Here is a 25,884-nt window from a genome sequence, read left to right as displayed (position 1 = left end):
TGACTATTCTGAGACATATCGCCCTAATAATTTCCGTGATGCGGAAACACAGTCTGGTTCGTAGAATCCAGTCATAAAAACAAAATGCCTAACGCGGATGGAATATGCCACATTTTGGATGACTAAATCAAAAGTAGGTCAGTACACTTGAATCAAAACATGACATCGACTAGTGTCTGTGAATATTAAGCCCCAAAAATGCAATATATGACTCCTGCACGTTCTGCGTGTCTGTGGAAATCAGGCGCGGACTGGACACCGGGAGAACCGGGACAACTCCCGGTGGCCTGGCAGCCGATTTTGCCCCACTATTTAATATCATTATTGTATAATTGCCTGCCGAATGTACTAAAGCGATCATTTGCGAATCCGCCATTTGATAATTAAATCTCTAATAAGTCATGAATTGTTAGTCATGACTCGCGCGCTCTCTGCGCCTCCGCCAAACGGTTTGGATCAGACTCAGAGTAATCAATACCAGAGAGAGAGAGAGAGAGAGAGAGAGAGAGAGAGAGAGAGAGAGAGAGAGGAGAGGGAGAGAGAGAGAGAGAGAGGGAGAGAGAGAGAGAGAGAGAGAGAGAGAGAGAGAGAGAGAGAGAGAGAGGGAGAGAGAGAGAGAGAGAGAGAGAGAGAGAGAGAGAATAGACTGTACTGTGGAAGCGCACAGCTGGAGCAGAGAAGCAGAACTACTGTTCAGGGTTTCAGGTCAGTTTCATCTGTAAAGATGCTTTTTTGTCTTTGTTTTTTTTATTTATTTAATCAATCAGCAGCACGTTGCTCATCAGTCATCACTCAAAATACTATATAAAGGACATCATTATTATCTGTTGTAATGTTACAGTAGGAATTTATCTGGAAAAAAAACAATCCGATTTTTTTCATATGTTTAGGGGGAGCTACGACAGACAACAACACAACCCTTACGAAAATTAACATTTTAATATTTAACTATAAATCCAGAGAAATGGTTACTATTGTTTAACTGTGATCACCAAAAATGAAAAATTATTTTACAAATGTATTTATTTAAAAATAAATACAAATCCATTTGCAAAAAAACAAAAACAAAACAAGGTTATTTTACTTTTATATAGGCTAATAAAAGCATGGTAATTTTTTGTAAGGGAAAAACATGACTCGTGTACAGTATTAGGATTTTTCTATAAAGATATTGTAGTATTGTAGAGTATTGTATTGTAAAGTATAGTTTTGTTCAATCTTGAGTATTAAAGTCACGAGAGAGATGGATAACAGGGCAAAATAAAGAGACTGAAGAGAAAAATGGAAGTGAAGGTGCTAAGGAGAGAACTTTTAATTATTTTGCATGTCCCCAAATTAAAGATTTAAACCTTTTTTTATGTCAGGTCCATACAAAAAAATAGTTTTTTCCATGAATTTGTTTGTATGAGTTTGAATTTTCCAGTCTGAATTTTTTTCCCAGTCCGCTCCTCCTGTAAATTAATGGCAAAGACATGGTTTCATTTACTACACATAGGCCTACTGAAGCTCGCAGTGTTTTCAACCTTTGCCGCCTCAATATAGGAGTACACGAGCACATAAACTTAATTTCTAGAACTGCTCTGTGTCACTTCATGTGTATTTTACTTATTTTGAGAAAACTATCATCATATACAAAGAGAAAGCAGTTTAAAAAAAACACCAATGTTTCAGGAGTTTATTACACAGAATACGTCACATGCTTATTAGATAACTGTATTTAAGTTGATGTATATGCTTTTATTTATTATTCTTTAATTTTCACAAATTTAGAAAAGTAATCAAAAAGTACTCAAAAGTAATTAGTTACATTACTTTAATAAAGTAATTGAAAAAGTTACACTACTATTACATTTTAAACAGGGTAACTTGTAATCTGTAACCTATTACATTTCCAAAGTAACCTTCCCAACACTGATATTTAGCAATTGTTTTTATCAAAAAAGAATTATATTGCATTCGGGTATACATTTCTATCAGTTCATGCAGATTTAACTCATTTTCTAATTATACGCTCTCACATGCATTGCCTCTTTTCTGTCCACCAGGTGACCTATCTTTTTGACAATGGAGGCACAGTCTTCTTTGCTATCTTCATGGCAATATGGGGTGAGTCTGAATCTTTTCAGTTAAATCAGTGCTTTTTCACCAGCAGAAAGACAGACAGGTCAGCAGTTGGTTTAAAGTACACATTAAGTAATTATAAAAGAGGCTTCTTTCACTGGACAAAGACAGAATGAGAATCTAACAGTCTGTGGTCTGCTATAATAGGATTGACTCAAAAGTCCAAAAGAAGCAGCTGTAATCAATCACAGCTTTGTCCCACATTACAAAAAATGATCCAATCAGGTCACAGTAGACCTCACTTACAGCCCAAACATTTAAATATTTCAAAAGTGCTTAAACTTCAGTTTACTCTTCTGAACACAAAGAGGGAGGGAAATAGATAAGTGTTGTAGGATCGCTAGCAGCGATCACAGGTGAGTCGGTGCTTGGTAATTGTGGGTACATTATAAAGGCTAATTGACTGGCTAAAGCCAAAGAAACACTTAACCTGGAGTGAATTAAGAGGAAAGTAATGTGAGCAGGAGACTCTATGGCTGGTTCTCTGGGGGATTTATAGGGCTGTAGATGTTTACCTTCAGTTGTGCTATATTAAACCAAAGTATAAATAGCTAGTTACAAATATGTTGGCTGTATCACTATTCACTAGCTCAGAAAGTTCTTCACAAATGTTGCTCCAACCTAACAACAGCTGACCTGAAAGAAATGCCAATCTATGAAAGTTTACTAATTGTTTAGTAAACTTTGAAAGTTTGCTAATTGTGCTGTAGAAGGAAATTGAAATAGAATGTCTAAAGTAGTGTTTGCATTAACAAACTATAATATAGTCATATACTGTGCAGGTTTTTTCAGGTGCCGAACCACACTAAAGTGGTTACTCACACTAAAGTTATGAAGCTAGAATAAAATGTTTTTGTTAACAAGCAGATACATGTTATTTCTTTGAATGTTTTGGATGTTCAGATATTCATATAACAAAATATATAAAAATTAAAACCTAAATAGGGACTTAGTAGTATACTTAAAGTTGATGTAAAGTTCACTTAAAGAAAACCTATGAGTATACTTGCAGTATAAAACTACTAAACTAGTACTTTACTGAGAGTATACTTCAAAGTGTCAGTATACCTATAAGTTCACTTTTAGTATAATTGCAGTACAAACCACAAAGATAGAGGTAAACTATTTTGTACACAAAGTTTGCTACAGTTATACTTAAAGTATACTTAAAAGTATACTTGTATATACTAGAAAGTGGGCCAGTTTAGTCCCAAGGAGTATTGAAACAGTACACTTACAAGTATACTACTAGAACACTGGTATTTGTATACTTGCTACATAAAGTATACTTAAAATATACTTGAACTTCACTTAAGTATACTTAGTAAAATACACTTGAAGTATACTACTGTTTGGTAAGGGGGCTTTTGGAGAAACCAGGATAAATGCCCAGTCTCACTCAGGCATCTCAGAAACAAATTATAGTTCAGGCAAAAGCAGTACAATGATGACCACTCATTAACACATCAGAAATCCACCAACCTCATTCTAGAAGCTTAGAATGGAACAAAATGTGTATAAATAAATACTAACCTTAAATACAAATTAAATATATGTCCTTACTGCAGACTTTTGGGATTTTCAAACTTATTTATCTGCAGAAGCAATCCCAAGTTATCTTTATATGGCTCTTTGGAACAATTGATTCTAACTGTTCATTCACTGATAAAGAAAGAGGCTGTCAAGTGACATAAGAAAAATAACAGTTTTCTTTTACCAGAGACAATTAATGATATTATTTAATCATAAAGACGCCTGCTAGAATACCTCATTGGCACTTTTGACTCCAACACCATTACCGACTGGTGCAGGTTGTACAAATAAATATATAGAACAAAGACATAAATTAAACAAATGTTTTTCTTTCTTCCAAATTTGTAGGCGTCCAGGTACAGAAACGAATAATAATCCATTTTAAAATATATTTTTAGTGTCTTCAGTGTTTACATTAATGAATTCTTGATTAATTATTGTTAAAACTACAAAGTGAGTGATTTTCTTTCATTTGATTTCTTGGATTAACATTATGGACACAGACAGCACATAGTAAATTCGGTGCAGTCACTTTAAGAGACAATAAACCTAATGTAATGATTCACATCTGATTTCTTTCTTAATTCTTTATGTTCAAGTCAAGTCACCTTTATTTGTATAGTGCTTTAAACAAAATACATTGTCTCAAAGCAACTGAACAACATTCATTAGGAAAACAGTGTCAATAATGCAAAATGATAGTTAAAGGCAGTTCATCATTGAATTCAGTGATGTCATCTCTGTTCAGTTCAAATAGTGTCTGTGCATTTATTTGCAATCAAGTCAACGATATCGCTGTAGATGAAGTGACCCCAACTAAGCAAGCCAGAGGCGACAGCGGCAAGGAACCGAAACTCCATCGGTGACAGAATGGAGAAAAAACCTTGGGAGAAACCAGGCTCAGTTGGGGGGCCAGTTCTCCTCTGACCAGACGAAACCAGTAGTTCAATTCCAGGCTGCAGCAAAGTCAGATTGTGCAGAATAATCATTTGTTTGCTGTGGTCTTGTCCTGGTGGTCATCTGAGACGAGGTCTTTACAGGGGATCTGTATCTGGGGCTCTAGTTGTCCTGGTCTCCGCTGTCTTTCAGGGATGTTGAGGTCCTTTCTAGGTGCTGATCCACCATCTGGTCTGGATACGTACTGGATCCGGGTGACTGCAGTGACCCTCTGATCAGGATACAGACTGGATCTGGTGGCTACGGTGACCTCGGAATAAGAGAGAAACAGACTAATATTAGCGTAGATGCCATTCTTCTAATGATGTAGCAAGTACATAGGGTGTTATGGGAAGTGTTTCCGGTTCCGGTTTACCTAATTAATGCAGCCTAAGAATCCTTTAACGGATTTGGATATTAAAAGCATATTGGTATGTTATGTGTAAGCCAGGTTAAAGAGATGGGTCTTTAATCTAGATTTAAACTGCAAGAGTGTGTCTGCCTCCCGAACAATGTTAGGTAGGTTATTCCAGAGTTTAGGCGCCAAATAGGAAAAGGATCTGCCGCCTGCAGTTGATTTTGATATTCTAGGTATTATCAAATTAGTTTTGAGAACGCAGTGGACGTAGAGGATTATAATGTAAAAGTAGCTCATTCAAATACTGAGGTGCTAAACCATTCAGGGCTTTATAAGTAATAAGCAATATTTTAAAATCTATAAGACATCACTTAAGTCATAACTTAACCGACAGTTTTTTACAGGCAAAGCTAAAATAGCAGTCACAAAGACCTAAACTAAAGTGAAAGTGACGTGTGGCCAAGTATGGTGACCCATAATTGGAATTAATGTTGTACATTTAACATCCAAAAGTGTGTACACACACACACACAAACCAGTGGGCAGCCATAATTTTTTGATGTGGCCCCTGGGGAGCAGTAGGGGGTTCCTTGCTCATGAGCACCACAGTCGTTGTATTGAAGGTAGCAATCCCTGCCGGTACGAGACTTCAACCCACAACCTTTGGGTTAAGAGTCTGACCATCTAACCACTAGGCCAAGACTTCCCCCGACTATAGCAGGGGTAAAACATGTTTAAAGGCAATCCTGAAGGAACTCCAGCACTGAACCATTAGGGAAGTTGACTGGGTTGAGGTGGTGTTGCTCGTACCATGACGCAAAGTGTCCCATTTCAGGACTTAAGACCTCATGGTGGACTATGGAACTGAATTGTTTCAGCAACCTTGGATGGGAGACCAGCTATGAGCTTGTACCCTTCAAGGGCCAGACCAAAGGTATCCAAATCTCTGGCTTAAGGTGGAAGGTCATCCCCTGCACTTGAGACAGATGGTCTTAGCTGGAGGGTCAGCATCTGGAAACTGTATGTTCGAAGAATATGGTTTAGACCCCTCTGATCTAAAATTGGATGCAGCCCTCCGTCCTTTTTAGGTACAATAAATGACAGTATAAACCTGAATCTTTCTTTTGGAGAGGTACATGGTCTATGGCTCCTTTTCCCAGGAGAGACTGCAGTTCCTGGTTAAAAAAATGCATTTTTGTGATTTTTGGGCTACTTTTTTTTATTAGGGCCTTTCGCAGAATGTAGTTCTAAGATCTAGCCAGGGGTGCATTTCAAAAATTGTCGTTAGCCAACTAAATTCCATCATTACCAACATAGTTCAACAATTCAGTGTTTCCAGAATCCATTGTTCAAATGAACATTTGCAATCAGCGTCGCAAACTTATGTGGTTGGAACTACAGCTTTCGACTGCTCTTGAGAGATAGCATGATAACATGCAGTACAATCTATATCTTCCATTCTGTATGACGTAAAAGGGAACATGCGATGAATCAAACATCAAAAAAGCAAAATGACAGGGAAAAAACAATAAATTAGTCATCAAGTGCCATGTTCAATACAGCAGCATCTTAGAGATCTCTAGCAGGAGTTATTACTCCACCACATGGACATGACGTCATTAACAATGCCCTAGATCAGGGGTTGGCAACCTACGGCACGCGTGCCAACAGTGGCACGCAGAGGGATAATCGCTGGCACGCAAGCAATAAGGAAAACTGTATAATGACGTACAGTTTGATGTAATAACTTCTCATAGTCACACAGCCTGTTAGGAGCTACAAATACTATTAAAGTTTGAGAATTAACTTGCATGGATGCACGTGCAAACACTGCACATACTAGGTGCTTCAGATCAAAGCCTCGGTCTAACAGCACTCGTCAATGTCAAAATGACTGAGATGGCCAATCAGATCAAAGTAGGCGGGGTTTACCGTTCACAGAAGCAGAGCGCGAAGCGTCAGTTTAACGTTAAAGAGAGTGAGGTAAGATGAAGCTGCAAATCAATTAACATTAGTCAACTTTTAATAATACGTTTTACCATAGAAATGTTAAATGACCTAAAGCTATATCCAGTGATGAAAAATTTTCTGAAATATGTCCATTTTGAGAGAAAGAAAGTGTGTGTGTGGGGGGGGGGGGGGTAAATTGTCTCTCTGCAGACAATGAAGCGATTTTGCCCCTTTGTTGTTGAGAAATATAATGTAGCGATTCAGTATCGATTAATAAAAGTAGCGTGACAACACTCATAGGTTTATGAGCTTCTGAATGCTACTTTTTGCACAGCACGATCTCAGATCTCTGTGTGCGAGTGGTGTGTGTTGTGTGTGTGTGTGTGTGTGTCTGTGTGTGCACGTTCATCAATTAAAGCAGTGCATTAACGTTGATTAAACGTTAAAAAAACTTTTTTTATCGTATAATAAAAAATTGTGTATGTACCGTTTAAATACAGAATTATATCGGGGTGTGGGGGGGGGGGGTTACAGGGTTTCCTGTACAGATACATAATTGTACAGGAAACGCACCCCAGCATGGTGGTTCCTCGAGAACCAGTTTCACCTTCGGGACATTGTCCTGGTTGCATTCGAACCAGAAGCAGGAATTTGGAAGCAGCCGACATCAACGTTTTTATTCATGCCATTTACAGACATCAACTACCGGTGAATAGAGGACGCTGTGATCGGAGCTATTTTTGTTGTGTGTCGTTTTTCGTGTTAATGGAGATGGAATGTAAACGCTAAATTTCTGCGATTGAAAGATATCATCTTTAAATACGGATAAAAAGTTGAATCTGGTGCCTTTCTTCAAAGAGTCCACTACTATGGGGAGTGTTGACAAAAGTCATATTGGTGTATTATTAGAACACTTTGATGGATCGTACTGTTCCTGCCAGAGAGACCCAGATGGATCTGCAAGTCTAAATCCTGAGAGCTCAAATGCGAAGACAGCTTTCAGCAAGAAGACTGGGCTTTAAAAATTAAACATTGTCTCTCTTCTTGGTCTCTCATTCTCTTTCTTCCCTTCCAGCTCTTTTGCTTTCAACAAAAGTGGGTCACAGAGTCCTTTGGTAGAACAGAGGGGCATGTGAACTCAGATGTTTTCACTATTTATTAGCAGTTAAATTTCACATGAAAACCTCACAGAAATTATCTTATTTTTACTTAGATGTATTGAGTATTCCTTTTTAGTGCCTAAATCGGTTCCTGTGATACCACAAAACAAATCATGGTTGCACATTCAAAGCTGGTGTAAAATGTTGATGAACATATATCTGTGATTACAAGATGCTATTAAATCCAGACTTGTGGGGCTATTTTGGTGCCACTTCATGAAACCAACAATCTGCAAGGAAAAGACCAAAGTATTTAAAACAAAGCAATGCAACAACACTTGTTGAGTGGAGAAATGAAAGAATCAAATGGCAAAGTTAGAAAAAGTAATTCCTTTATTTTCCAAAATGTGTAGTTTTTTGTTGCCCATGTTCAAGACAAAATTTAAAAGGTGTTTGTATAAGTTGATAATAAATATAAATAAAATAAAATGTCAGTTAGATTTACATATTATAATTTATTTATTATTCATTTATCATTGAATTTGTACAACTTTTTATTGATTGAACTATTGACTGATTTTGCATTTTAATTAAGCTTTGTTAATATAACTAAATTTAAATCCTTTTAATAATTTTAAGACTGGGTTCCCCCTTGAAGTTTGCCGCAGTCCCACAGTGGGCCCTGGCTCCCTGGTTGAAAACCATCACATTAAATGTCATATGAACCAAACGTGGGATATATATCTATATTATATCAGGTTTTTCATATAGATTTTTTGAACTTTGGCACAGCATCATGTCTCATAGAGGGAAATACAAAACAGCTCTGGTCATGTGACTATTTACACCATATAAAAAAAAAAGGAAAAAAAAATCCACATGCATTTATAACTGTATGTTCAGTTGACCAAATCCTTCAACAACATCTTTTAGACCCTTTGAAACTTTGACACAAATGGTATTAAATGAGCTATAAACATGTTGAACTTCAACAAACTTTCTCACCAGTTGTTGTTGACAGTAACTGACCTAGAAAAAGACAGAACATTTTCCCTTCGCGAAGGAGATTTATGATCTTAATTATGCCTGATATTGAGCTTGCATAGTAAAACGCTTGTTTTCATGTATGTTTGGGCCTAAGATGACCTTCTGTAGTCACTTTAGCTAGGTGAGCTTTGAATATCTGAAAGCTATTGTTGTGTTGACGTCTTAACACTTTCTCTTGTGCTATCACAGCCACAGTGTTCCTTGAGTTCTGGAAGAGGAGAAGGGCGGAGCTAACATACGACTGGGATTTGATTGACTGGGAGGAAGAAGAGGTGAGCCTGCCTTCCTGTTTGAATCTGCTTTGAGCTGAAATCGTGATACTTTTATGTTTCTTTAGAAATGTCATAATCTTTTGAGACCTGTTAAAATGACCATTATGTTCAAGAGCAACTGTATCTGGTGTATGGCCAATCTATGTGCTGTCTGTTGTATTTCCTATAGTATAAATCCTGTGTCATGGTGTGTTCTGTGAGTGTGCCTCCTACCGTATCATGTTGTGTTGTGCATGCCTTGCTCCTAATGTGAAAACCACTCAAGGGTGTTCACACTGACAGCGATTCATTTTGACAAAGCATCTGTGGATGCGTGCCATTGTTGAGTTCATGCATATCCATCTTCTGTAGATATTTAAGACCCAAGAGGTGTTAATTTTACTACAACCCAGGCTCATTGGAAAAATTTTTTTTGCAGAATGATATAACATTTCTTCTTGCTTGTTTTATGACGTTAAAAGTGAAATGTCAGTTGTATCCAAAACAAATGAACGTGAATCTGCCAATATTTTATTATATTGGTTGTTGTATAGTAAATACAGCTAAACAGTTAATCAAGTTCAAACACATTTGAAAAAAACGTACCAGCTACAGTATATTAAACCTTACGCTAACCCTTACCTACAGTATAGTGTTAAAGGTCCCGTTCTTCGTGATCCCATGTTTTAAACTTTAGTTAGTGTGTAATGTTGTTGTTAGAGTATAAATAATATCTGTAAAATTCTAAAGCTCAAAGTTCAATGCCAAGCGAGATATTTTATTTAACAGAATTTGCCTACAATGAACGACCCGTTTGGATTACATCCCTCTAGTTCCTGCAGTAATGACGTCACTAAAACAGTTTTTTGACTAACCTCCGCCCACAGGAATACACAAAAAGGGGGCGTGGTCTTGTTGTGCTCCGACGGAGAAGAGAAAGAGCTGCGTTTGTGTTCGACATGTCGTTGAAGCGCTGTTATTTTCATCTCGGAGTCCAATCATCTTTGTTTGGGCTTCCCAGGGACGCTGTACTTAGAGATCAATGGTTACAATTTATGTTTAACTCGGTTCCCGAAAATTATAATCCACATGTAAAACTATGTGCAGCACATTTTGCTGAGGACAGCTTCCTCAATCTCAATCAGTTTAATGCCGGATTTGCACGAAGATTATTCCTGAAAGATGGAGCAGTTCCCTCTTTCCCTGGAGAAGGTGTTGTTTATGGACCACAACTAGGGCTGGGATAAACGATTATTTTTTAAACGATTAATCTAGCGGTTATTTTTTCGATGCATCGATTAATCTAACGATTATTTTTTCAATGTCAATGTCAATGTCACCTTTATTTATATAGCGCTTTAAACAAAATACATTGCGTCAAAGCAACTGAACAACATTCATTAGGAAAACAGTGTCAATAATGCAAAGATGATAGTTAAAGGCAGTTCATCATTGGATTCAGTTATGTCATCTCTGTTCAGTTAAATAGTGTCTGTCCATTTATTTGCAATCAAGTCAACGATATCGCTGTAGATGAAGTGTCCCCAACTAAGCAAGCCAGAGGCGACAGCGGCAAGGAACCGAAACTCCATCGGTGACAGAATGGAGAAAAAAACCTTGGGAGAAACCAGGCTCAGTTGGGGGGCCAGTTCTCCTCTGACCAGACGAAACCAGTAGTTCAATTCCAGGCTGCAGCAAAGTCAGATTGTGCAGAAGAATCATCTGTTTCCTGTGGTCTTGTCCTGGTGGTCCTCTGAGACAAGGTCTTTACAGGGGATCTGTATCTGGGGCTCTAGTTGTCCTGGTCTCCGCTGTCTTTCAGGGATGTAGAGGTCCTTTCTAGGTGCTGATCCAGCATCTGGTCTGGATACGTACTGGATCCGGGTGACTGCAGTGACCCTCTGATCTGGACACAGACTGGATCTGGTGGCCACGGTGACCTCGGAACAAGAGAGAAACAGACAAATATTAGCGTAGATGCCATTCTTCTAATGATGTAGCAAGTACATAGGTTGTTATGGGAAGTGTTTCCGGTTCCGGTTTACCTAATTAATGCAGCCTAAAAATCCTTTAACGGATTTGGATAATAAAAGCATATTAGTATGTTATGTGTATGCCAGGTTAAAGAGATGGGTCTTTAATCTAGATTTAAACTGCAAGAGTGTGTCTGCCTCCCGAACAATGTTAGGTAGGTTATTCCAGAGTTTGGGCGCCAAATAGGAAAAGGATCTGCTGCCTGCAGTTGATTTTGATATTCTAGGTATTATCAAATTGCCTGAGTTTTGAGAACGTAGCGGACGTAGAGGATTATAATGTAAAAGGAGCTCATTCAAATACTGAGGTGCTAAACCATTCAGGGCTTTATAAGTAATAAGCAATATTTTAAAATCTATGCGATGCTTGATAGGGAGCCAGTGCAGTGTTGACAGGACCGGGCTAATATGGTCATACTTCCTGGTTCTAGTAAGAACTCTTGCTGCTGCATTTTGGACTAGCTGTAGTTTGTTTACTAAGCGTGCAGAACAACCACCCAATAAAGCATTACAATAATCTAACCTTGAGGTCATAAATGCATGGATTAACATTTCTGCATTTGACATTGAGAGCATAGGCCGTAATTTAGATATATTTTTGAGATGGAAAAATGCAGTTTTACAAATGCTAGAAACGTGGCTTTCTAAGGAAAGATTGCGATCAAGTAGCACACCTAGGTTCCTAACTGATGACGAAGAATTGACAGAGCAACCATCAAGTCTTAGACAATGTTCTAGGTTATTACAAGCAGAGTTTTTAGGTCCTATAATTAACACCTCTGTTTTTTCAGAATTTAGCAGTAAGAAATTACTCGTCATCCAGTTTTTTATATCGACTATGCAATCCATTAGTTTTTCAAATTGGTGTGTTTCACCGGGCTGCGAAGAAATATAGAGCTGAGTATCATCAGCATAACAGTGAAAGCTAACACCATGTTTCCTGATGATATCTCCCAAGGGTAACATATAAAGCGTGAAGAGTAGCGGCCCTAGTACTGAGCCTTGAGGTACTCCATACTGCACTTGTGATCGATAGGATACATCTTCATTCACTGCTACGAACTGATGGCGGTCATATAAGTACGATTTAAACCATGCTAATGCACTTCCACTGATGCCAACAAAGTATTCAAGTCTATGCAAAAGAATGTTGTGGTCAATTGTGTCAAACGCAGCACTAAGATCCAATAAAACTAATAGAGAGATACACCCATGATCAGATGATAAGAGCAGATCATTTGTAACTCTAAGAAGAGCAGTCTCAGTACTATGATACGGTCTAAATCCTGACTGGAAATCCTCACATATACCATTTTTCTCTAAGAAGGAATATAATTGTGTGGATACCACCTTTTCTAGTATCTTGGACAGAAAAGGGAGATTCGAGATTGGTCTATAATTAACTAGTTCTTTGGGGTCAAGTTGTGGTTTTTTGATGAGAGGCTTAATAACAGCCAGTTTGAAGGTTTTGGGGACATGTCCTAATGACAATGAGGAATTAATAATAGTCAGAAGAGGATCTATGACTTCTGGAAGCACCTCTTTCAGGAGCTTAGATGGTATAGGGTCTAACATACATGTTGTTGGTTTAGATGATTTAACAAGTTTATACAATTCTTCCTCTCCTATGGTAGAGAATGAGTGGAACTGTTCCTCAGGGGGTCTATAGTGCAATGTCTGATGTGATACTGTAGCTGACGGCTGAATGGTTGCAATTTTATCTCTAATAGTATCGATTTTAGAAGTAAAGTAGTTCATAAACTCATTACTGCTGTGGTGTTGGGAAATGTCAACACTTGTTGAGGCTTTATTTTTCGTTAATTTAGCCACTGTATTGAATAAATACCTGGGGTTATGTTTGTTTTCTTCTAAAAGAGAAGAAAAGTAATCGGATCTAGCAGTTTTTAATGCTTTTCTGTAGGATATGTTACTTTCCCGCCAAGCAATACGAAATACCTCTAGTTTTGTTTTCCTCCAGCTGCGCTCCATTTTTCGGGCTGCTCTCTTTAGGGTGCGAGTATGCTCATTATACCATGGTGTCAAACTGTTTTCCTTAACCTTCCTTAAGCGTAAAGGAGCAACTTTATTTAAAGTGCTAGAAAAGAGAGAGTCCATAGTTTCTGTTACATCATCAAGTTGTTCTGAGGTTTTGGATATGCTAAGGAATTTGGATACATCAGGAAGATAACTTAAAAAGCAGTCTTTTGTGTTAGAAATGATGGTTCTTCCATACTTGTAACAAGAAGTAGAATTTACAATTTTGGCTATATGAATTTTGCAAAGAACTAAATAATGATCTGAGATATCATCACTTGGCTGAATAATTTCAACACCATCAACATCAATTCCATGTGACAGTATTAAATCTAGAGTATGATTTCGACAATGAGTAGGTCCTGAAACGTGTTGTCTAACACCAATAGAGTTCAGAATGTCTATAAATGCTGATCCCAATGCATCGTTTTCATTATCAACATGGATATTAAAATCACCAACTATTAAAACTTTATCTGCAGCCAGAACTAACTCGGATGTAAAATCACCAAACTCTTTAATAAAGTCTGTATGGTGCCCTGGTGGCCTGTATACAGTAGCCAGTACAAACATAACAGGGGATTTATCATTAACATTTGTTTCTTTGGATAATGTTATATGAAGTACCATTACTTCAAACGAGTTATACTTGTAGCCTGCCCTCTGAGAAATCCTGAAAACGTTGTTATAAATTGAAGCAACACCTCCACCTTTGCCTTTTAGACGTGGCTCATGTTTATAACAGTAATCTTGGGGGGTGGACTCATTTAAAATAATGTAATCATCAGGTTTTAGCCAGGTTTCTGTCAAACAGAGTACATCTATATTATGATCAGTGATCATATTATTTACAAAAAGTGTTTTCGTAGAAAGGGATCTGATATTCAATAAGCCAAGCTTTATCATTTGTTTATCCATATTGCTTCTGTTTTTTATTTGTTAAACCTCAATTAAATTGTTAATCTTAACCTGGTTTGGACGTTTTTTGTTTTTTCTAGTTCGGGGAACAGACACAGTCTCTATAGTGTGATATCTAGGTGAAAAAGTCTCTATGTGCTGAGAATTAACTGACCTCTGTGACGGGAGGCAGCTAGCAGACGGTCGGTTTAGCCAGTCTGTCTGCTTCCTGACCTGGGCCCCAGTTAGTCAAGTATAAACACTAAGACTATTTGCCATATTTCTAGAGAGAAGAGTGGCGCCACCCCAGGAGGGATGAAGACCATCTCTTTTAAACAGGTCAGGTCTGCCCCAAAAGCTCGTCCAATTGTCTATGAAACCTATGTTATTCTGTGGGCACCACTTAGACATCCAGCCATTGAGTGATGACAATCTGCTATGCATCTCATCACCACGGTAAGCAGGGAGGGGACCAGAGCATATTACAGTGTCTGACATCGTGCTTGCAAGTTCACACACCTCTTTAATGTTATTTTTAGTGATCTCCGACTGGCGAAGTCGAACATCATTAGCGCCGGCATGAATAACAATCTTACTGTATTTACGTTTAGCATTAGCCAGCACTTTTAAATTTGCCAAGATGTCAGGCGCTCTGGCTCCCGGTAAACATTTGACTATGGTGGCTGGTGTCTCTATATTCACGTTCCGTACAATAGAATCACCAATAACTAGAGCACTTTCATCAGGTTTCTCAGTGGGTGCATCACTGAGTGGGGAGAACCTGTTTAATGTTTTGATCGGAACAGAAGAGCGGTGTTTTGACCCACGACTACGCTGCCTCACTGTCACCCAGTTGCCCTGCTGCTGGGGCTCTGTTTCCGGAACCGAACAATGTACAGGAATCCCTGAGCTAGACGCATCCAAAGCCGTATCTAGAGCCCTAACATTTTTACTATCCTCAATTAAAGTTTGGATGCGTGTCTCTAATTCTGAAATCTTCTCTGTCAGCCTAACTATTTCCCTGCATTTATCACATGTGAATCCCTCATCAGCGACAGAGATAGATAAACTGTACATGTGGCAAGAGGTGCAAGAAACAATGATAGGAGAAGCCATTACTCACCGTGCTTGATGAAAATTCTTACTGCGGTTGTTTGATGAACTTGTGAAAAACGGTGTATGCACTTCTAACGTTTGTAGCAGGTTTTCTCCTTTCAGGGAGCTCCTGGTGTACGGAGTCTGTCTGGGAGTGTTGACAGGCAGGATATGGTTGCAGGAGACACTTTTTCTTCAAGACAGCGTGACTATTCGCTCCCTCCCTCCCTCCTTTCAGACCGATTTGATTTCGATTATCTCCCCATTAATTGACTACTAACAATTTATACATGTTGATTTACATATCTGAATGAAAAAAACATAAATTCCTTAACATTGCAATATATGTTTATTGCTCTTAAAATTACAAAATAAAAGACTGACTAAGAATGCATTACTTTGCACTTGTATAGAGATAGCATTCAATAAAACCTTGAAGCCTTGAAAACACATAGCTTACTGAAACAAGCTTACTGAACACATAGGGCCTAGCTTACTGAAAAAAAGAAGTTCTTTCAGATGAAAATAACAACAACTTGATGTCTAGTATTCAATAAAAAAGGTCACCCAAAATACTTGTTTAGAGCAATTGAAAGAATACAGTATGTAAATGTAAACTTGAGGGCTTTAAGCTAATACAGAGAGTGCTTTTACAAAAAAAAAAAAAAATTAACAGTGGGAGCCAGCAGCCTGTCATGGAAAAAAAAAAAATCCAAATGCTCCACGTGAAACTTTGGCGTTCCGCCCTTTTTCTATCGTGTCTAATGATTTTGGTTAATATGCACAAGGGAGGGAAAGAGCAAGAAGCGCTCGTGTAGTTTGAAGACTGTGAGTGCGCGAGCGCGCGTGAAACTTTGGTGTTTCGCCCTTTTTCTATCGTGTTTAATGATTTTGGTTTATATGCACAAGGGAGAGAGAGAGCAAGAATTGCTCGTGTTGTTTGAAGACTGTGAGTGCGCGCGCAGCCGGGGCTCTCTCTCGTACGCGCCCTGTCACTGTCACTCACCGATCAAATAAGGCTTTGACAGCCGCCAAAAAAAAAGATCAATGCAGAAAAACCCCTGGATTGGTTATATAATGTTGGACAGAATGTTGATCCGGCCATCGCGTATATTCAACGCACATCAGGTAAACGTTTTGCAAACGTTTTTTAGAGAAATAAAAACAGGTCGACAAATCGATGTGCATATTTTGCGTCGACGTCATCGATGACCTCGACGCGTTGTCCCAGCCCTAACCACAACCGGTAAGTGTATTTTATTATTTAAGTTGGTGCGTTTAACAGTTAATGTAACTTATTACACAAAGGGCAACTGTCATATAATGTGCACATGTAAATGTGACTTTATAGCTTTAAGGGCATTCTGTTACGTACGCACGCGGGGGCGTTGCCCTAGGGGACGGAGCGTTGCGGGAGTCTTTAGTTTTGAGAGCACTTGTCTGTATGCTACCTGCTGCACGATTGTAACAATACAGAGTATTCATTGAACCTGAGACTTGTGTGGACATTTGAATCATTTACATGGTGTCAGAAGCGTTTGACGGACACATCGCTTCTCTGAAAAGATGGCCAAGTTTAATCCTCCGGAAAGTTTCGCTTTTGATCGTCCAAATGAATGGGCTGACTGGAAGCAACGTTTCCTGCGATTTCGGCTGGCCACTAAACTGAGTAAAGAGGATGGCGAAGTACAGGTCAGTTCGCTGATTTATGCTATGGGGCCTGAGGCTGAAAACATTTTCAAGTCTTTCACATTTGAGACGGCGGGGGATGAGAAGAAGATCGACGTTGTGTTGGGAAAATACGACGCATACTTCTATCCTAAACGCAACGTGATTCACGAGCGTGCCTGTTTTCACCAGAGATCGCAGCGGCCCGGTGAGAAAGCGGAAATGTTTATCAGAGCCCTTTATGAGCTATCAGAACACTGTGACTTTGGTGTAAATAGAGACGAACACATCCGCGACCGCATTGTTGTGGGCATTTTGGACAAGGATTTGTCATGTAAATTGCAGCTAATGGCTGATCTTACACTTGCCCAAACAATTACAACTGTCCGCCAGTCTGAGGAGGTTGCACTCCAAGTTCACCTGCAGGGGGAGTCACATGCAGCAGTACAGGAAATCCGCGGGAGAGGATTAGGCAGAGGAAAGCCCAAGTGGAAACCTAAAAAGAGAGAAAATGACCAAGGAGACGCAAACTGTGGAAAATGTGGAAAATTGAAACACAGAGATCCGGAAAGGTGCCCAGCCAAGAACTGGGTCACTGGGAAAAGAAATGTTATAGTAAATCAGTCAGAGAAGTGACAGAGACTGTTTCACAGACACCATATTTCCTGGGTGCAGTCACAAATGAAAACGGAAGTGATGAACGATGGACAATACAGTTTACAATTGGAACAACACCGGTCAAATTCAAAATTGACACGGGTGCAGATGTAAACATTATGGGAGCAGAGGCGTTCAACAAACTAGTTCCCGACAAGAAACTGGAGTCATCTAATATCACACTGTACAGTCCAGGTGGTCAGCTGGACTGTCTAGGAAAGTTCCAAGCCAGCACAGAATATAAAGGAAAGCCATACTGTTTTCCAGTATACGTCATCAGTGGCCGCAACGCAAACAATCTGCTAGGCAGAGCCACCGCAATGACCATGGGGCTTGTGAAACGTGTCGAGGAAGTCCACACAGCGTTCGGTGAGCACGGGACACTCAAAACTGAACCTGTTAAAATCCTGTTAAGAGATAATGCTGAGCCATACACAGTGCACACTGCTCGTCGTGTCCCGTTGCCTCTACTGCAAAAAGTAAAAGAGGAATTAAAACGCATGGAGGAAAATGAGGTGATTGAGCCTGTGACTGAGCCTACTGACTGGTGTGCGCCTATGGTGCCAGTTCCAAGGAAAAATGGGAAGGTGCGCATCTGTGTTGATTTGAAGAGGTTAAACGAGGCTGTAAGGAGAGAGAGGTATGTCCTTCCAACTGCTGAGGAAATTACTGCTAAACTCAGTGGCGCAACCATGTTCACTTCACTGGATGCCGCCTCCGGGTTTTGGCAGATACCTCTGCACCCTGAAAGCACCAAGTTAACCACCTTCATAACCCCTTTTGGGAGATATGCGTTTAAAAGACTCCCATTCGGAATCACAAGTGCTCCGGAAATCTTTCAACGCAAAATGACTGAGACCCTTAATGGTCTGATAGGCGTGGCTATCTTTATGGATGATGTCCTTGTGTATGGAGATACTCCAGTGCTGCACGACCAACGTCTCAGCAAGGTGCTGGAAAGGATCGAGACAGCCGGCCTGAAGCTTAACAAAGAGAAATGTAAGTTTAGGCAGAACCAGCTTCACTTCTTGGGTCATGTCATTGACAAATCAGGTGTGAGGCCCGACCCTGAAAAAGTCAAAGCAATCCGCGAGCTCCCACCACCACAGAACGTGTCAGACCTAAAGCGTATTTTGGGCATGTCCAGTCCTGTCAGGTATGCCGAGAGATGAAACCTAGCCAGCGGAAAGAACCTCTCATCTCTACCCCCCTTCCTGACCGGCCTTGGAAGAGACTTGCTATGGACCTGTGTGATCATAACAAACACACCTACCTTGTCGTGTCTGATTATTTTTCCCGGTTCCTGGAAATACTTCACCTGCCGACAACCACTGCCTCGCAGGTAATCTTGAAGTTGAAGACAGTGTTTGCAAGATTTGGCTGTCCAGACGAGGTTGTGTCGGACAATGGGCCTCAGTTTTCATGTCTGGAATTTAAAGACTTTGCAAGAGAGTTTGACTTTATACACATCACTTCTAGTCCACACAACCCTCAAGGGAATGGACATGCAGAGAGAGGGGTTCAGACCGCTAAAAGAATCTTGATGCAGAAAGACCCTCTGCTTGCTCTTATGTGCTTTCGGTCAACGCCTTGCACCACCACAGGCGTGAGCCCGGCAGAGCTACTCATGGGCCGGAAGATAAAGACAACCCTTCCAACACTGGAGGCAAATCTACAGCCCCGATGGCCTGATCTGGAAACGGTCAGGACTAAGGATGCATGGGAAAAGGGGAAACAAGCATTCTACTTTAATCAGCGCCATGGAGCTAGGCCCTTGCCTTCTTTAAAGCCAGGTGATCCCGTCCTCATGAAGCTGGACCATCAGAAAGCCTGGAGAACACCTGCCGTTGTCACGGGAGACAGCACCACACCACGCTCCTTTGTTATTGAAACACCTCAGGGAGCAACTTTGAGACGCAACCGGCGTCACTTGCAGCATGTACCTCCGGTAGCTGGAGACACTCACCCACTAGCTCCAGATGGACTAAAGCAAGGTGCTGCCATACAGCAGCCTGACTCCGCAGTCTTCGCTGACACTGCATCACCAACCCCCAGTGTCAAACTGCCAGAGACTCAGACTGGATTGTTCCATACCCGGTCTGGTAGACTGAGTAAACCTGTTGAAAGGTTGAATCTGTGAAGGTGTGGCTATTTTATTCATCTTTGGAGCCATACACTGTGGGGAGGGGAAAAGACGACTAAAAGGAAATGTTGTTGATTTTGTGGACTGAAAAGTTTATTTACACTGCAAAGAGAGCTTACGTTCTAAGGCTTGTTTATACATTGCACAGATTAATGTTTGATGCCTACTAATACTAGTGCCTTACTGTTCAATCAAGTGTAGTACCGTTCAAATGTTCAGTTATAGGAACAGTCAGGATATCTTTTGTATCTTGTGTATCCTCAGAGAAAGAAACAAAACTTAAAAGGGGAGATGTCATATAATGTGCACATGTAAATGTGACTTTATAGCTTTAAGGGCATTCTGTTACATACGCACGCGGGGGCGTTGCCCTAGGGGACGGAGCGTTGCGGGAGTCTTTAGTTTTGAGAGCACTTGTCTGTATGCTACCTGCTACACGATTGTAACAATACAGAGTATTCATTGAACCTGAGACTTGTGTGGACATTTGAATCATTTACAGCAACAATGTTTAGCTTTGTTAACTAGATGTTAGGGCTGTGCAAAAAAATGAATGCGATTTTCATGCGCATCTCGTCAGTAAAAACGCTCCTGTGATTAGAAGTACATCTCCAGCACATGCTCCTGCCCACTTGCTTCTCAAAACTAGCCCAATCACGTTTATAGGAGGGCAGTGCGTTCAGCTGGTGTCGAATCACAACACAGGAACCGCTGGCACAATCACAACTCGTCACGTATTTCTGAAGAAGGGACTTCATAGAACAAGGAAGTCATCATCCCGTTTTTATGACAGTGAAAACAGCGGTATACAGATTAGTTAATTGTGTGAAAAATACTGTGTTTTTTTACACGCGAAACATGAACACGTTATATTGCACACTGTAAACACAATCAAAGCTTCAAAAAAGCACGAAAAACGGGACCTTTAACCAAAAGTACATTTGTGAGGAAAACATATTTGCTTGAGGCTTTGTGCTCTTTTATGAAAGGTGTTTCACGGGACTTGCTTTACCAGGTGAGCTATCGAGCAAGTTTACTATGTCAGAAAAGTCAAAATATATTAGTTTACAAATCATGCACTATGGTAAAAGTGTTTTGAAGTTACACATTATACTGTGGAAATAACCATACGAAAATCAATCAAACTTTATTTCTATAGCCCTTTACAGCAGCCACAAGGTGTCCAAAGTGCTTCACATCAGATACAAATAACACATCATTCGAACACAATATTCGAATAAAATTATAAACAATAAGCTATATATAATTACTTAAAAACATCAATGGACAAAGGAAAAATAAAAAATGTTACAATGTTACACCGCTACTGCGTATTAAATGCCAAATGCTTAATTTAAACAAATAAGTTCTAAGTTTGGTTTTAAAGAGTACAACGTCTGTTTCAGTACGCATGTCAGGGGGGAGCTTGTTCCAAAGCTTAGGGCCAGCAACAGCAAAGGCCCTATCACCCCACTGTTTATGCTTCGACTTAGGGACCTGTAAAGTGCATTGATCAGAAGACCGCAACCGCCGATTTTGTCCACCCAGAGTTAAAAGCTCAGACAGGTACTCAGGGGCTAGCCCATTTAGAGCTTTAAAAACAAACAATAAAATCTTAAAATCAATCCTAAAACGCACTGGAAGCCAGTGGAGAGTAGCTAAAACCGGAGTAATGTGTGCTTTTCTAGGAGTACTGGTTAAAAAGCGAGCAGCAGCATTTTGTACAAGTTGCAGACGGGAAAGAGATGTTTGACTCAGACCGACATAAAGAGCATTGCAATAATCAAGCCTTGAACTAATAAAGGCATGTAAAGCTCTTTCCAAATCGTGCCTTGTAAGAAAAGGCTTAACTTTACTCAGCAGATGTAGTTGGAAGAAGCTCATTTTTACTACATTGCTAATCTGTGTATCAAATTTCATGCTGCAATCGAAAGTCACGCCCAAATTCCTGACAGTTTGTTTGGCACATGGAGTCAAAGCTCCCAAACTTAATTTTGAATTTACTGACATGCATCTTGTATTGAAAACAATGCATTCAGTTTTATCTTTGTTTAAAGTAAGGAAATTGCGAGAAAGCCACAGCTTAATTTGATTAATGCAATTTAGCAAGCGGTTTAATGCTACACTGTCATTTGAATTTAAAGGCAGGTAAATCTGCCAATCATCTGCATAACAGTGAAATGACAGATTATGCTTGTTTATTATAGCCCCTAGTGGCAACATATATAAAGAAAACAGGGTGGGGCCCAGAATTGAACCTTGGGGCACACCACAATAGAGGGGGGCAGACGATGATGAGCAATCTCCCACTGTGACAGCGAAACTCCTATTTGTTAAATATGACCTGAACCATTTAAGTGCGGAGCCTTGAATGCCTACACAATGCTCAAGACGTGCAAGAAGAATTGAATGGTCCACTGTATCAAATGCTGCCGTTAAATCCAGGAGCACTAATACAGTAGGGTCCAAAAATAAGTCTTTATTTATCAATAATCTGTCCCTGTAATCATAATTTGTGTGAAAAGGAATACAATCTGTGTTTTACTGTCACTAGTGTTCATTTCAGCTAGAAACTACTGTGAATTGTATGTACTTTATAGAAAAGATTTGTATATTTTGCAAAATTGTAGGTAGAGGCATGTATTTCCAATGTGTTTATGTTGTTTCTTTGTAAGCAAAATTTATTTTTCATTGCCTACTTTCAGTGAACTGGAATTCTATGGATTTCCCCACCAATTAATAAACAATAAAACTTTTTATTGCAACTTTTATTCTGACTTTCTATATTGTGAGTTTACATCTCAAAATTCTGTCTTTTCTTCTCAGAATTTCCAGATATACGCTCGCTGTTCTGAATTTGTTTCTCACAATTGCGAATTTATATCTTGTGATTCCAGCTATTTTTCTTGCAATTCTGAATTTTTTTTTTTTTACGAATTGTGAGATAAAAACCCATAAATGTGATTTATAAAGTCCCATTCAGAGAGGGGAATAAAAGACTTCGCAATTCTTACTTTATCTCACAATTCACAACTGCGAGTCTCTATCATATAATTCTGAGGGGGAAAAAAGTCAGATTTGCAAGAAAAAAAGTATAAATGTAAGTAAAGAATTTTCAGATAAAAAGTTTTGATTACCTTTTTTTATTATTATTCAGTGGTGGAAACATAGCATTCTGAGTGCACTTAGTTCATGAATTAATAATCATTTATTTTATTCATATGATGTATTATTTGATGTCACAATAGAAACACATTTGAAAATATAATATACTGTACACTGCTTCTAGAAGTACATTCACCTTTCAACTTCCTGTGATAAAATCTCAGTGTGAACAGCTCTTCGTGAACCATATCATCAGCATGTGCAGAGTGATGGTGAATTGATGCTCTGTGTATTTTATTAATTTTTGTGTGTGTGTGTTGAAGGGTGGGGTGGTGGTGGTGGGTTATGTGAAGTAATGTGTGTGATGCGTTTGAGGAAACACCTCAAAATAAACCAGAGATCAAAGCGATCAGATATGGCTGTGAGCGGCTGAACGTCTGGTGTTTGCGTTTGCTGCCCTGTAGATTTCTGCTGCTGCTAGTTTCTGTATAACAGTGGTTCTCAAACAGTGCTACAAAAACCTCTTTTCCTGTGGGGATGATGTACTTTTGTAGGTTAAATCCGTTATACGAGTTTAGACTTACATGGACTGCTTTTATGATGTTTTCAGAGTGCTTTTCAGAGTCTATTTTAGAACAGTGCCAGATCATTGTATGAAAAGTAGCGTGAAGATTATCTTCTTTTTTTCTCTATGAGAGAAAGAAGGATATATGGGTTTGGAAAAACAAATGGTTGATTATTTTCCTTTTTGAGTGAATCCTATTATATTTTTGAGTTTGTAATATTTAGCCTGTTCTTGCGTTGACAGTGCGGGACACTGAACAGTAAGCTGGTGACTAGGTCATACTTGGATGGTGTGATTTGATCAGATGTGATAATTGGCCTGAAACGTTTGAGAACTGCTGTTGTATACAATCCCTTCTGTATTTAACTGTCATATTGTGGAATGTACTAATAAATATATCTCATGTTGAGGCATTGAAGCGTCTCATGTTAACTCATTGAGCTCATGTAAACAGCCTCTGGATTGACATCATCATGCCCAACCGAAACAGATGATGATGTTGAACATCTGTGTGTGATGAGAATCATTCATGAGATCTGTGGAAATGATCTTTAAGCAACACTTTCAAAATTAATATGATGTGTTTTTTTTTTTTTAAGGAGGAACTACGTCCCCAGTTTGAAGCCAAATACTCCCGGAAGGAGAGAGTAAACCCCATCTCAGGGAAACCAGAGCCCTTCCAGCCCTTCACAGACAAACTCAGCCGACTCATGGTGTCTGTTTCTGGAATCTTCTTCATGGTAGGAATCTGTGTTAACAAGCAGATCCGAATTATCACCACCCCGTCATGAAAACTGGGATCAGAATTGTGCGGAATTGACCTATTTGACCTTTTGTTTATTTTTGTTTCTTTACTATTTCACAAACGCTGGTTTATTTTAAGAAGTCGTTGTCGAAATACGTATGATTAATTAATATTTAAGCTTACTGTATTGTTAGGGTAAAGCTTAGTTTTTGCTTAATTGCATATATCTGTTAATAATTTGCTCTTATTAATATAGTTAATACATGTATCGTGTAGCAAGCGTACAAGTGTTACACAAATATTTTATTAATTTACATTTTGCAGACGAAGGAATGGTAAATATTTTGAAAATTTGTTTTATTTTGCAGTGTCTTTGTTTCACAATGTTACATGTACTCATAATAGTAATAACAGTAAATGATGCATAATTGCATGCAACTATGCCTAAATAACCCCTAATCCTAATCCTTCCCATAATGTAAATTATTAATTAATGTTACGCAGTACTTATAATTGCATAATTACACTGTAACAATAACACCTTAGAACAAAGCGTTATCATTATTTCATAACAGGCTGCTGAGAGCATTACATTCAATAAGAAGTGTTTTCAGGGTAACACTTTATTTTAAGGAGTCATTGTTACACGTTACATGTTCTAATGCTTTTATAATAACAATAAATTATGTATAATTACATGCAAGTAACCATAGGCCAATCTCTAACCATATAGTAAGTATATGTAGTTAATTAATATACTCAGTAGTTAAATGTATAATTACACCATAACAAGAACACCTTAAAACAATGTTTATCCAGAATAATGAATATTACGTGATACTCTTTTGTGTAATTACACTGCAATAACACAAAAGCCAAATCATGTGTACCACATCTGTGTACAGACCATGAAAGGGTAGAACTACAGATTTTGGAGCACAGCTGACAAAATTATCCTTAGATAAGATGCATTTGTACATGGTATGATGCATACAGTATGTTATATATTGCATGGCGTTATATCATCCGCACATGCAAATGAATGCAGACGTCACAACTGAAAGTTATGAAAATCCATAAGTATCCATCACTACCATCACCCTCTTTCTCACCCTGAAGAATATTCAAAATGAAAACAAATCATTTTAGATCATAAAGCTGCACTATACCATAAATAACTGTCTCCCTCTGGTGGCCTTAAATTAAAAGGCAATGCAAATCAAAACTATAGCTAACTTTGTGAAGGTAAACTTCTGCCAGATCCCGATATATATCCATCTATTTATAATATTTCAGTTTGACAACGTGTTCACCTCGTGTCGTCTTTCTTCCAGATCTCTCTGGTCCTGACAGCCGTGTTTGCCGTGGTGGTGTTCCGGCTCATTGCCATGGAGAAGTTTGCTTCCTTTCAGTGGGAGTTTGTGAAGAAGAACTGGCAATTCGCCACCTCAGGCACTGGAGTCTGCATCAACTTCATGATCATCATGTCTCTGAATGTGGTTAGTCCCGAAGGCCTCTTCTGCACACCAGCACAGACACAATAAAGGCCCCCTTAAGTTTTTGCACTTAAGTTTCACACAAAAAGAGAAAACATTTATAGGATGGCTTTGCCATAAGAAATCAAATGACAGCAAAACACGCTTTGA

At 39.1% G+C, this 25,884-nt stretch overlaps 1 protein-coding gene across 3 annotated transcripts in view; it reads left to right on the top strand.

Annotated features, from left to right (window-relative positions):
- LOC132124628 (anoctamin-3-like) overlaps positions 1-25,884 on the top strand; it is a 93,900-nt gene that overhangs the window by 48,685 nt on the left and 19,331 nt on the right. For 2 of the 3 annotated variants that reach the window (XM_059535735.1, XM_059535733.1), the window contains exons 13-17: positions 2,046-2,106; positions 9,235-9,317; positions 9,487-9,513; positions 24,093-24,233; positions 25,573-25,737. In XM_059535735.1, the coding sequence (XP_059391718.1) occupies positions 2,046-2,106; positions 9,235-9,317; positions 9,487-9,513; positions 24,093-24,233; positions 25,573-25,737 (477 nt within the window). The remainder of the gene's footprint in view (positions 1-2,045; positions 2,107-9,234; positions 9,318-9,486; positions 9,514-24,092; positions 24,234-25,572; positions 25,738-25,884) is intronic. The other variant, XM_059535734.1, reaches the window with a different exon arrangement.

This window comes from Carassius carassius, chromosome 43, assembly GCF_963082965.1.
Source record: "Carassius carassius chromosome 43, fCarCar2.1, whole genome shotgun sequence".
NCBI classification, from domain to species: domain Eukaryota; kingdom Metazoa; phylum Chordata; class Actinopteri; order Cypriniformes; family Cyprinidae; genus Carassius; species Carassius carassius.
This window is presented reverse-complemented; position numbering and strand designations above follow the sequence as displayed.